The sequence below is a fragment of the Callospermophilus lateralis genome, chromosome 3 (genome assembly GCF_048772815.1).
Source record: "Callospermophilus lateralis isolate mCalLat2 chromosome 3, mCalLat2.hap1, whole genome shotgun sequence".
NCBI classification, from domain to species: Eukaryota; Metazoa; Chordata; class Mammalia; order Rodentia; family Sciuridae; genus Callospermophilus; species Callospermophilus lateralis.
In genome coordinates, this window is record NC_135307.1 from 89,151,095 (window position 1) to 89,163,461 (window position 12,367).

Genomic DNA, 12,367 nt, shown 5'->3' on the forward strand with positions numbered 1-12,367 from the left:
TTGAATTAAGTAGGCCTTCTCTTAATCCCCCATAATTTGATGTAGGCAGCCTATGGCTTATTCCTGTTCACAACCTTTAACCATAAGGAATAAACAAGAGTTAGTGTTAGCAGTGTTACCACGTAACTGCAACATAGAAAGATTTTTAAGGATTTTGGCTCTCATTCTGCTATAAGAAGATTTAAGGAAAGGATTTGGGAAAAATGTCTCAGTATCTCACCAGAGAAGACTCCAATACCTTTTTCATACCCCTGCTCAAATCCCAGAGAAGATAAAAGATTATACCCTGTTGTGTGCTGGGCTAAGAATACTTTCTAAGATTTCCAAGCCTGATTTCCAAGCTATAGTTAAAAGCTCAGGCTTTGTGTTCAGACAAATTTGGATTTAAATCCTAGTTCTACCCTGGCTGGTTGTGTGACCTTGGACAAGTAATGTAATTTTCTCCAAGCTTTAAGTGTTTCATCTGTAAAGGTGAAAATATGTTAACTTTTATCAGAAGAGTATGAGGATAAATAAGATGAAGTACAATAAATCGTGCACCTAATATAGTACCTTGCACATATAGGTATGTGCAATAAGTCGTGACTATTAGCTGTTCCAGAATGAAACTGTAATGATCTAGAGAAGCATGCTGTGATGCTTGATATGATGCTTATAGCTTTTATATGGAGACAGGTACTTGACTTATGGCTATAGCAATAGGGAAACATTTTGTCCCCCTAGTGCTGATCTGAGCTTCTCTATGATTTTTTTTTTTAAAGTAATGTTTATTCTCATATGGTTTTGGTTCTTGTTTCCAGGGAGACCAAAGAAGGGGGAAGAATCATTGTGGAAGTTGATGACAAAGTAGCAAAGATCAGGAATTTAAAGGTAAACCTGAAATTATTTTCCATTTGCTTTCCACTGAGTTCTTAAAATTATTACAGGGACTTCTGGGGTGAAAATGTATATGTGAATGTATGTAGAAGGGGGAGAGAGGATCATATAAGGAAAATTGTAAGAAGACCCTGGACCAGTCATAAAGCAAATTTTAAAATAAGTCAAAAAAGCCAGGGGATGTGGGCTACTACAGCCTAAGTTCTATCACATAGCGAATAGAGGTGGGCATGGTGGGTGCATGCTTGTAAACCTAGCTACTCAGGAGGCTGAAGCAGGAGAAGTGCAAGTTCTAGGCTAGCCTGGGCAACTTAGGAAGACTCAGTCTCAAAACTTAAAAAATAAATAAAAAGGACTGGGATGTAGCTACATGGTGGAGCACTTGCCTGGCATGTGTAAGGCCCTGCTTTCAATCCCAAGTACTGGCAGGGGAAAAAAAAAATGTGTGTGTGTGTATGTATGTGTATGTATATGTATGTATATGTATATATGTATACATTTGATGCAACTATTTTGGGAACTGGTAACTGCTTTGAAAATAAACACTGAGGATGTTATGGAGGCTGTGACTATCTTAAATCATGCCAGGGCAATCTGTATGTCTATTTAACTCATCTGACCATCAGAGTTGTTTTTGGCAGGTGGGGTGGGGTGGTGGGTACTAGGGATTGAACTCAAGGACACTCTACCACTGAGCCACATCCCCAGCCCTATTTTGTATTTTATTTATTAAAAGACAGGGTCTCACTGAGTTGCTTAGCGCCTCGTTTTTTGCTGAGGCTGGCTTTGAACTCATGATCCTCCTGCTCTGCCTCCCAAGCCTCTGGGATTACAAGTGTACACCACCACACCTGTCAGACTTTGTCCCAAGCCTCTCAACTGATATCATTTTATCAAGAGACATTATTAGGGATTTTAGAACGTACCTGATAATGCAAGATTTACTTTTGCCATACTGAGATCCAAGTAATAGCCTTCAGATCCCAGAAGGGAGTCATTCACAACCCTGAGTCTTGTTACAGGTTTTCTTTCACAGATCTGACTAAACTTTGAGTCACAATTGGTCAGATATGGAAAATTTCCTTCCCCTGCCTTACCCATTCCTAGAGTTAATTTCCTCCATCCTTTCCACTATTTATCAGACTAGCAGGTAATGGAAGGGTTCTTCCCTTTGTGAACTTTGAGGAGTGGAGAGAGACAGTGCATTATGGTAGTACTCAACCATGTGAGTACTAGCATAATCAGCTTGCAAGTGGAAGCCAGCACTCCTAAGAGCTGAGGACATTGAGTGGCAATTGTGAGGATTATCTGGACCCCAGGCTTTAGAACCATGCCCACTTCAGTCATTTCTGTGATGTGATCTGTTTTCTTTTTCAATAACTCCCCACTGAAAGAGAATGGGACTGTCAGACTTTCAAAATGAGCTCCCTGGAAATAAAGATCCTTTTATTTTATTCTTTGCTGTCTCTTATTTATATCTCTATTGCTTAATCACTTCAGCTGTTTTGTTCTAAGATCTCATATTTTTGGTTCTTTTTCTTTTTTTTTTTTTTAAAGAGAGAGGGAGAGAGAGAGAGAGAGTTTTAATATTTATTTTTTAGTTATCGGCGGACACAACATCTTTGTATGTGGTGCTGAGGATCGAACCCGGGCCGCACACACGCCAGGCGAGTGCGCTACTGCTTGAGCCACATCCCCAGCCCATATTTTTGGTTCTTAAGAATAAATCTCATCCAAGATCAAACTTTAATCTTCCCTCTAAATACATCCCTGGCTGCTTATTTCCCTAAGGTCAGTTGTCCACTAACAATGTCTTACTCATTCTGATAACCTCATTCTTCTGCAGTTTTTTGTTGTTGTTGTTGTTGTTCTTGTTTTTTTGTTTGTTTGTTTTTTTTTAAAGTACTGGCGATCCCCAGCAGTTTTTATTTTTATTTTGAGACAGGTCTCACTACATTGTCCAGGCTGGCCTTAAACTTGCAATTCTTCACCTCAGTCTCCCAAGTTTCTGGGTTTACAGGCATGAAACACTGCATTCAGGGATGCTTCTATGGTTTTTGATGACTAGGTTCTTTCCCTGTTCAGAGTCTGAATTTTAAATATTAACACAAGGTACTTCTGTGAGTAATGCATTCTCCGCAGAGTACTCAGAATTCAGTGCAGTTCCAACTTTGGGTCTTCCTTGGGCAGTTGGATTGTTCCTAAATCTTCTGTCCAACATGGTTTCTAATTCACTGGGGGGTGAGTACCCAGGAACTTCAGTAAAAGCTCCAGCTTGGTGCAGTCTGCCAGGTCTAGAGGCAGAACTACTTACTATTCGTGTGCTGTCAGTCTACTCTACAGAAGATACATAGATAGTGATGAAGATGCCTGGAGAGGGAGAGACTTTCTCTCTCAAGCTGTCCTGTATCTCCTATGGTTGTTACTAATGAAAACAGACACATGATAGAATGATACATTGATTTAGTTCTGTGGGACTTTATTTGTACCTATTAAAGTGAAGATAAAAGTTACCTTTTTTTTTTTTTTTTTTTTGTGGTGCTGGAGATTGAACCCAGGGCCTTGTGCATGTGAGGCAAGCACTCTACCAACTGAGCTATATCCCTCAGCCCTGTTACATTTTTTTCTTTTGATACTAGGTTTCATAAACATTCTGTGACCAGTCCAGGTCTCTTTAGTTATAGTATGGAGTGATCAAGTGCTACTGGCCTGTGTCTGATATTATAGTAAAGAAGACATTGGATTCTATGTTTGATTTTAGGTGGATGATCGACCAGATAGCTTTGGAGACTCCCGGGAGAAGGTTGTGGCATTCAGCTTTGATTATTGCTACTGGTCAGTTAACCCAGAAGACCCTCAGTATGCATCTCAGGATGTGGTAATGTCATTTGTCACTTTCCTTTCTTTAGTCCTTCTCTTTTAAAATGTTTATTATAAAGATATTTGTCATAGTCCTTATGGCATAATTGCGCCAATTGTAAGTATTGTAATGGTACTTTAAATTTTAATACAAACTGATGAATTTTCAAAAGGAAAAAGCTCCAGTACATCAAAAGACCATTTATGGCCTTGAATTGTGGTTCAGTGATAGACTGCTTGCCTAGCATAGATGCTCTGGATGTGATCCCCAGCACTGCTTAAAGCAAACATACTAAAACCATTAACCTTGTCAAGTAATCATTTCTATGGTAGTGTTAATAAAAGAAACTTATTTCAAATGCAGAAATCTCATTGTATGTCTTCTCAATTCTTCATAACTAGATGTAGTAAATTAGCATAGAATATGGGACCTGGCTATTTTTCACTTTGGTCAGAAACTAATGGTGTTTTGGGCTGAGAAATGGTGGTAAGAGGCATCAGGTCCAGAAGGAGCACAGGAAGTGGGAAAAGACTACTTGATCAGGACATGGAAACTGGCTTTTATCTTTTTAGGCTTGGGCCTCAGCAAGATTTAAGTGGATATTAGTTAGCTCAGAGGGTGTTTGATCCTATGATAAGTGAATGGAACTCACCTCAAACATGGCCTTGACTTGTGTGCAGTAGAAGGGCTGAAGAATCTAAGAAGCTAGTATCATCTTTGAGCCTTAGGATTATACTTATGCTCCTAGGTAGAGTGGAAAATGGCTAGACTGCTAGTTTTTGAGCCTGCTAGGTATGTAGGAGGCAAATCCTGTTGATCTATTGCCTGAGGATTGGGAGGACTAGCCAAATCTTTGCCAGCTGAGCTTTTAGTCACTCTTCATGTACCTCATAGTTCTTGGCTCTCTCAGTTTTCTAAGATAATTGGAAGCCTGGCAGTGGGTCTACAGGACATTTTTGTTTCTGGGAAGATGCAACATGCTACTGCTTTGAGCACTGTTAAAGGCCTCCTTTCAGTCCCCATGTTGATCAGCAAGCCTTTCCTCTTTCAATTCTATGACTATAGACAACAGCCATAGGGAACACTGTGAAAGTCTATCCCTAAAATTTAAAAAGACAACATTTATGTTTGTATGGTTTCGTATAATTATATATACTAAAGAAAAAACACTATAGGAATATATTCTTAGTAAGTACCATTGGTAATAATTTGAGGGGAGACCTGTACAACTATTACCTTTGAATAAAAAGTCAGAGTCTGTTTTCTACCAAGTATTTGTCTTTTGTGAAACTTTTTATAATTATGCCAATGGAACAATATTATCAAGTCTGAATTACTCAAGGGAAATAGTACTGATTTTCAGCTAATGCAAACTGCTAATAATGACTGGATAGTTCTAAATCATGGAAGTGTAATTTCTCCATTCTTCCCTTCTATGGAGAGCCTATAGAAAAAGACCCTATGCCCACTATGGGATTTGTTGTCTCTTTGGGCCCCTTCTGTTATAATATGAGCACCTTGCCTTTGTATCAATGTGTTTGCTGTAAATACTCAGCAGAAAAGTAAACTGTAGACATTACCTAACCCCTACCAGGTTTTCTCTGTCCTTTAGACCTTGAGGACACTGGCAGGTTCACACTTGTCTTATGGCCCTTGAATTTTTTTTTTTTTAAAAGAAACAGAACATTTTAATAGATGAAATAAATATTCCAGTACATGCAAGGTAAAAAGTTGACATTGGGGGGAAAAAAATCACTCTATGGTGTAAGTTAAAAAATAAAACACACTGGGGCTGGGGATATAGCTCAGTCGGTAGAGTGCTTGCCTTGCATGCACAAGGCCCTGGGTTCAATCCCCAGCACCACAAAAAAATAAATAATTAAATGAAACATGCTCATTTTTGCTTTCCTCCCATTTGCAAATCACATGGCAAAATCATACTCTTTCCACACCAAGTATACTCCTAATTCAACACGACTGCTTAAAAAAATAACAACATACAAAAAAAGATAGCTACATCCATATCTAAGGGCATTTATTTTTTATTAAAATAAAAAAGAAGAAATGAACCCTGACCTTTTTCCTGCCCAATTAATAATAAAATTCAGTTGACAGACGGGTGAGGTATGGGAGTAAAACTACAGCCAGCAGATTACCCATTTTTTATTCCCCACTCCTATGTGGGCTGTTTGACACTCTTTCGTGCATGTGAGTTGTGTGCCTGGCCCTGACTTCTGGAAGATTCCTTTTGGGCATTTAATGTGTGGGGGAGGGGTCACCTATCTGTTTTTGGTATAAATGGAGAGGGGCATAGAATAAATCTTCCTTTAGCCTGGGGGTAGAAGAAGGGCAATGGAGTGGGATTGCTAATTCACAGAATTGGAATTCACTGGTGGTAAAATACTTTAAGAGACCTCTATCTTAAAACCTGAGACAGTAGGACAGTAGTCTTTAGATACTGCACAGGCTCTGTTCCTTAGCCTCTTCTGTGGTCCAACATATTGGCGCCCCTTTCAGGGTGCTGCAACAGATCCCTAAGGCACTGGGTCAGAAGCATGCAGGCCAACCCCGTGGTCATGACACCACCCAGGGCAAAGGTCTGCATCACCTTGCCCTCAGCACTCACAGCTGCCACACGACCCAGGAACTGCGGCTCAGTGGTAAAATCTACCAGCACACTCACAGTGCATACCAGGGGCCCGATGAAGAGTGAGCACTGGCTGCTTGCCAGTTCACTGGGTACCACCTTTACCCATACACAGGCCAGCAGCGCCAATGCACTCGTACTCATGCACTTGACCCCCAGCTTGAACTGCTTCTGCCAAAACCACTCCAGTGACTTGTCACTGGCCCCGGGCACATGTGTCTGTCAGGAATTTGAGGTTGCACAATAGGCCCTGACACTGCCAGCAGCAGCTTTGGAGTCATATTGGTCAGTGGAGAGGCTGGTAGCACCGTGCAGCTCTGCTCCAACTTTTGGCAGCAGTGTGTAGTGTCCACCAGGCTTGGATGTACAGGTTGCATGCCTAATGTGGCCACTGCAGCCAGATAAGCAGCCTGGGCTGAGCACTAGGTCAGCAACACCATCAGGTCACCCAGTTCCGCTAGACTGCTCCTGGCCTCTCCAAAGAGGCCCGGGTAAGGCTGACTCTGAACATCATCGTGAGTGAGAGTGGAGAGAGCCTTGGTGAGCGTTGATGGTGTCCTGGTGGTGCCCAGCCTCCTCTTGTGACGGTGCAAAGTCCCTTGAAGAGCACCTACTAAGCCTTGTTCAACAGCAACAGCAGGTCAGCCACTAGCCACATCTTGCCCTTGCAGTGGTCGCAGCCGAAAAGCAGCATCTTCTGCAGCTGCAAGCTGGCCCCACCTACCATGCTCACAGGAGCCAAAGAAGCTAGCTCACCAGTGGGCTTCCCAGCACTGCCACTAGCCATGGTGCCTGGGAGACACTGGCATGCCACTGGGGAGCCCACTACTACCGCCATTGCCAGTTTTAGTTCTTGATTTTTATCCCAGCATTCAATATGGATAAGATATCTGGTTACTGATATTTGTAACTTTTCCATTGAAAACTTCCAAGAAGAGCCAGGAAAGGAATTGACTCAGTAAGAGATGTATCAGTTCACCACACCTACATCAGTCCACCACTGTGACTGTATTTGTGGCAAAAAAATAATGAATAGTCTCTTAGCAGAAAATAACATTCTGATAGCTGTTTCAGAGCTCCCTAGCCATGGCACACCTATGGCCTTAATGTACATACATAAGAATAATTAGGTATTTATGTAAAATGTGATAAATTGGTAATCTTGGAGCATGTGTATGTGTTAAAACAAAACATATATAAGTATATTAGTGTCAACAAGCTTGGATATGTATTTTGTGTGAGGCTTAATTTACATTTACATGGCTTACATGTGTAAGTATCTAGTGGAAGCCCAAAAGACCATGGAGGAGGAAAATTCCTAAATGATTCTTCTATTGCCTGATTTTAAAGTTAATGGAAAGATCAAATGGAATCCAGACAGGAAGCCTGTGCAGAGAGATAAAACCAGTGTCTCCTGAGGTTTATTCTGGTTTGTTTATTAATTATCGAGTCCCTCACTGGTCCTAAGAGGAATCAGGATAGGAGAAAGAAGGAAGGGAACCTCTGTCACAGGTTGGAGTACGGCCAGCAGCCCCAGAATGGTGGCAGGACTCATATCCACATGATTCAGTCAGGAGATCTCATTGCTTTCACATAGAAATCAGAGCCCAGAGTTAATTACTGAGGTTAATTACCCTAATTACTGTGGCTTTAAAACCACCAGGGGTAGAAGAGGCAGAATGTCATAAAGTAGTAGGACTTGGAAAGAAAAGAACTTAGACATTATCTAGCTCCTCCTCTCTACAGGATTTGTGGTCACATTTTGTGATATATACAATAAAATTCACCTTTTTAGTGTATAGCATACAACTACGAGTTTTGATAAACACAAGTATGTAACCTGCACTACAATCAGTATGTTAAACAGTCCATCATCTCAGGGATTCCTTCATGCCCCTTTGTAGTCTTATCTTTTCTGCCCCCAGCCCCTATCAACTATGCTTTTTCCTGACTCTCCAGTTTTGTATGTTCCAGAATATCAAGTAAATGGACTCATGTAGTATGTAGTTATTTAAGTTAGGCTTCTTTCACTTAGCATGATGTATTTGAGGTTTGTTTCTGCTGTTGTGTGTATCACATCATTTTCTGACTTTGATTCAGACTTATTTAAATCATTTACTCACCCAAATGAACTCTTATGGATTTGGAAGCCCTGATTCCAACTGCAAAAGTGAGGGACCAAAGTCCCTGGCAGCCAATGCTTTTTTCATCCCTGGGTTTCTTCTTTGTGTAAAAGAAGGACTGTCAACACCTTTAGAAATGTAGCATGGATTTAAGATATCCAAATATCTGAAGGAAATATCCAATGGATATGAGGGAATATCCAAATTTCTAGCCTTGGGGAGATTTTAGGCAACATTATAAGGAACCATTCACATACAGATGTTGACAAGAATGTCATCTATTCAGTGTTGGTGCTGCCTTATCATAGTCCTTAGTTTTTTTAGAGATTGAAGGGAATTTAGTAGTCATTTTTGCCAGGGTTTCTCAAGCTCAGGACTAGTGGACTTTTTTTTTAATATCTTTTTTTTTTTTTTTTTTTAGTTTGTAGGTGGTATAATATCTTTATTTATTTTTATGTGGTACTGAGGATTGAACCCAGTACCTCACATGTGCAAGGCAGGTGCTCTACCACTGAGCTGTTACAGCCCCAGCCCCAGATTATTGACATTTTGACCAAACAATTCTTTGTTGTGAGAATCTGTCCTGTGCACTGCAGAATATTTAGTGGCATTCCTGATCTCTACTCACTAGATGCCAGTAGCAGTCCTTCAAAAGTGACAATCAGAAACATCTGCAACTGGGCTGGGGTTGTAGCTCAGTGGTAGAGCTCTTGCCTTGCATGCATGAGGCCTTGGGTTCGATCTTCAACACCACATAAAAATAAAAAAATAAAAATAAAGATATTGTGTCCATCTACAACTAAAAATATATTAAAAAAAAAAAAAGAGAGAGAGAAACATCTCCAACTGGGCATGGTGGTGCACACCTGTAATCCCAGCAACTCGGGAGGCTGAGGCAGGAGGTTTGCAAGTTCAAAGCCAGCCTCAGCAATTTAGAGAGGGCCTAAGAAACTTAGTGAAACACTGTCTCAAAATGAAAAAATAGGGCTGGGGTTGTGGCTCAGAGGTTGTGGCGCTCTCCTAGCATGCGTGAGGCACTGGGTTCAATCCTCAGCACCACATAAAAGAAAATAAAGATATTAAAACAAATAAATAAATATAGTTAGGGATGTGGCTCAGTGGTTAAGCACCCCTAGGTTCAATCCCTGGTATCCCCCCACCGCACCCCATGCAAAAAAAAGATCTCCAGACATTGCTTAATATTCTAGGCCAATCCCCCCAATTTATCACTGTAGCTATATAAATTACATGGAGCTATATGGGCAATTAATGCCCAAGGAAGACTGGATCCATGCTTCCTTATGGTGGTCTTTTCATTGCTTTATATTATTCTACTTCCCTCTTTGTGCATTTATTTCATAGCCTCAGAAGATACATTAAAGGTTTAAATTCTGTAGTGCTTTGTCACTTCCAGCCCTTGGTGCTAACATACCTGAGTAAATAGATTAGATGTCAATAACTATTGAACAGTAAATTATCAGATACTCAAAAGTTCTGCTAAGAGGCTTTTGTAAAAATGCCATTGATGACCAAATGTAATTTAAATGTTTATCACATCTTTTACATTCAGTTAAATTTGTATTACTTACTCCATTATAGAATAGGAAATTGAGTCACAGAAAGGCAACAAAATTTGCCCGAAGTCACATAGACAGTAAGTGCAGCTAAAAAATAAAGGATTATCCAACTCTAAATTGTTATAATTTCCACTAAGCCTCGCCAATGTTTAACTTTAGTCACTTGACCAAAAAAAAAAAAAAAAAAATCCCACTTAGCCTACTTGTGACCTGGTCATCTCCTTACACGTATTATCTGATTTAATCACTTTAACTTCCTAAAGAGTAGAGGATTTTATGCCCCCCCTTTTTAATAATTGAGGAAATTTAGGTTTAGAGTTGTTATATGACCAACCCAAGTCACACAATAAGAAGTAAATCCGGGTGTGGTGGAGCTCATTTGTAATCCCTGCTACTCAGGAGGCTAATGCAGGAGTATCACAAATCTGAGGCCAGCCTGAGGAAACTTAGTAAGATCCTGTCTCAAAATAAAAAAAAAAATTTAAAATGTTGTTTTATTTTATTTTTTTTAAATATTTATTTTTTCAGGTGTAGATGGACTCAACACAATACCTTTATTTTTATGTGGTGCTGAGGATCGAACCTGGGTCCCACCCGTGCTAGGCGAGCGCTCTACCGCTAAGCCAGAATCCCAGCCCTCAAAATAAAAATTTTTAAAAGTGGGGCTGGGGATGTGGCTCAAGTGGTAGTGCACTCGCCTGGCATGTGTGCAGCCCGAATTCGATCCTCAGTACCACATACAAACAAAGATGTTGTGTCTGCCGAAAACTAAAAAATAAATATTAAAAAAAATTTTTTAAAGGACTGGGGATGTAGCTCAGCTTGGCTAGTGTGTGCAAGACCTTGGGTTTGATCTCTAGTGCAATAGAGATCAAATACAAGTGGCTTTGAACATAGAACAATCATGCAATGTTGATTCATCCTCTTCAAAGTTCATCTTCTTCACTATGCCAAGTACATAAAGGAAAAAGAAAAGAGAGAATATATGGGAAAAGGAAGAGATGAAATGTTGGGAGGGAGAGACAGATAGACTATGGGACTAAAGTGAATGGACAATGGAATGGGATCATATACCTGTCTTGTCTATCACCCCAAGACCCTGATATCACCAGCTTTCCATTCTTCTTTTTGTTTTGTTGTGTTTGTTTGTTTTTTTGGGAACTCTGGGGCACTTGATCACTAAGTCACATCTGCAGCCCTGTTTTGTATTTTATTTAGAGGCAGTGTCTCACTGAGTTGCTTAGTGCCTCGCCATTGAACTCGGGATCCTCCTGTCTCAGCCTCCTGAGATGCTGGGATTATAGGCATGCGCCACTGTCTCAGCTTCCCATTCTTAAGGCAAGTCTTCATTGGTCTAAATTGTGTTTCTACTCTTTATTAGTATTTGGAAATAGCCAAAGCTTTTTTTTTTTTAATTTGACCTATATTTTATCTGACTTCATCTATATTAAAGACAGAGGTTACACCTGGATTTGAATTCAGGTGCAGCTACTTATTAAGCTGGTTTACGATGAACAAGTTACCTAACCTCTTTGCGTCCTAGTATCATTAGTGATAGTAATACATGCCTCAGAGTTATCATGAGGAGGAAATGAAATAATTATGTAAAGTGTCCATCCCAGTAACTTCCTAATAGATACTTAATTCTTGAGTTCTTTGGCTTTTTTTTTTTTTTTTAAATCTCTGTTGTAAAAAACATTATCATAAAACAAGAGAAGCAACAGTTGAACTTGATTTGAAAATCTCTTCCCTGAATCTGGATATGATACCTTCTGGGAGAAGCATGTTCTACTTGGAAAATGAAACTAACTACCCTTTTTCCTGGTGAGGAACATCTGTTGGAGAAGAAGTCCTCTGCTCAAGAGTATTGTGTTCAGTTGTGTAAAACTTTCCATGTGGAACATTAGCTCAGCTTTACCCACCAAATGACTGTGACTGCTCAAAACAAATTCAGACTGAGTCAACAAAAAGCATATCCAGGAACAAAAAGCTACCCAGCCCTTTGTGAAAATCAGTTGCTCCTATTCTCCTGGGAATCTTTATGTTAAAAAGGTCTATTATTTGACTAAAACTCTTGTGAACTTTTCCAGTTATTAAAAAAAAAAAAATCATGGGAGTGAGCAGAATTTTTCCACATAACCACTGAATCCAAAATTAAAGTTATATCATTAAAGATGATTGTGCTTGGGCTGGGGCTGAGCTCAGTTGATAGAGTGCTTGCCTAGCACTTGTGAGGCACCACGTAAAAACAAAATAAAGGTATTATGTCCATCTACTATAAAAA

General features: G+C 40.0%; 1 protein-coding gene and 1 pseudogene across 7 annotated transcripts in view; one reads left to right on the top strand and one right to left on the bottom strand.

Annotated features, from left to right (window-relative positions):
• The window catches only part of Stard9 (StAR related lipid transfer domain containing 9), a 162,614-nt gene that overhangs the window by 2,940 nt on the left and 147,307 nt on the right, over window positions 1–12,367 (top strand). For all 7 annotated transcript variants that reach the window (XM_076850637.2, XM_076850638.2, XM_076850640.2 and 4 more), the window contains exons 2-3: window positions 801–870; window positions 3,638–3,754. In XM_076850637.2, coding sequence (XP_076706752.2) covers window positions 801–870; window positions 3,638–3,754 — 187 coding nt within the window. The remainder of the gene's footprint in view (window positions 1–800; window positions 871–3,637; window positions 3,755–12,367) is intronic.
• On the bottom strand, window positions 6,142–7,170 carry LOC143393484 (talin rod domain-containing protein 1-like; annotated as a pseudogene).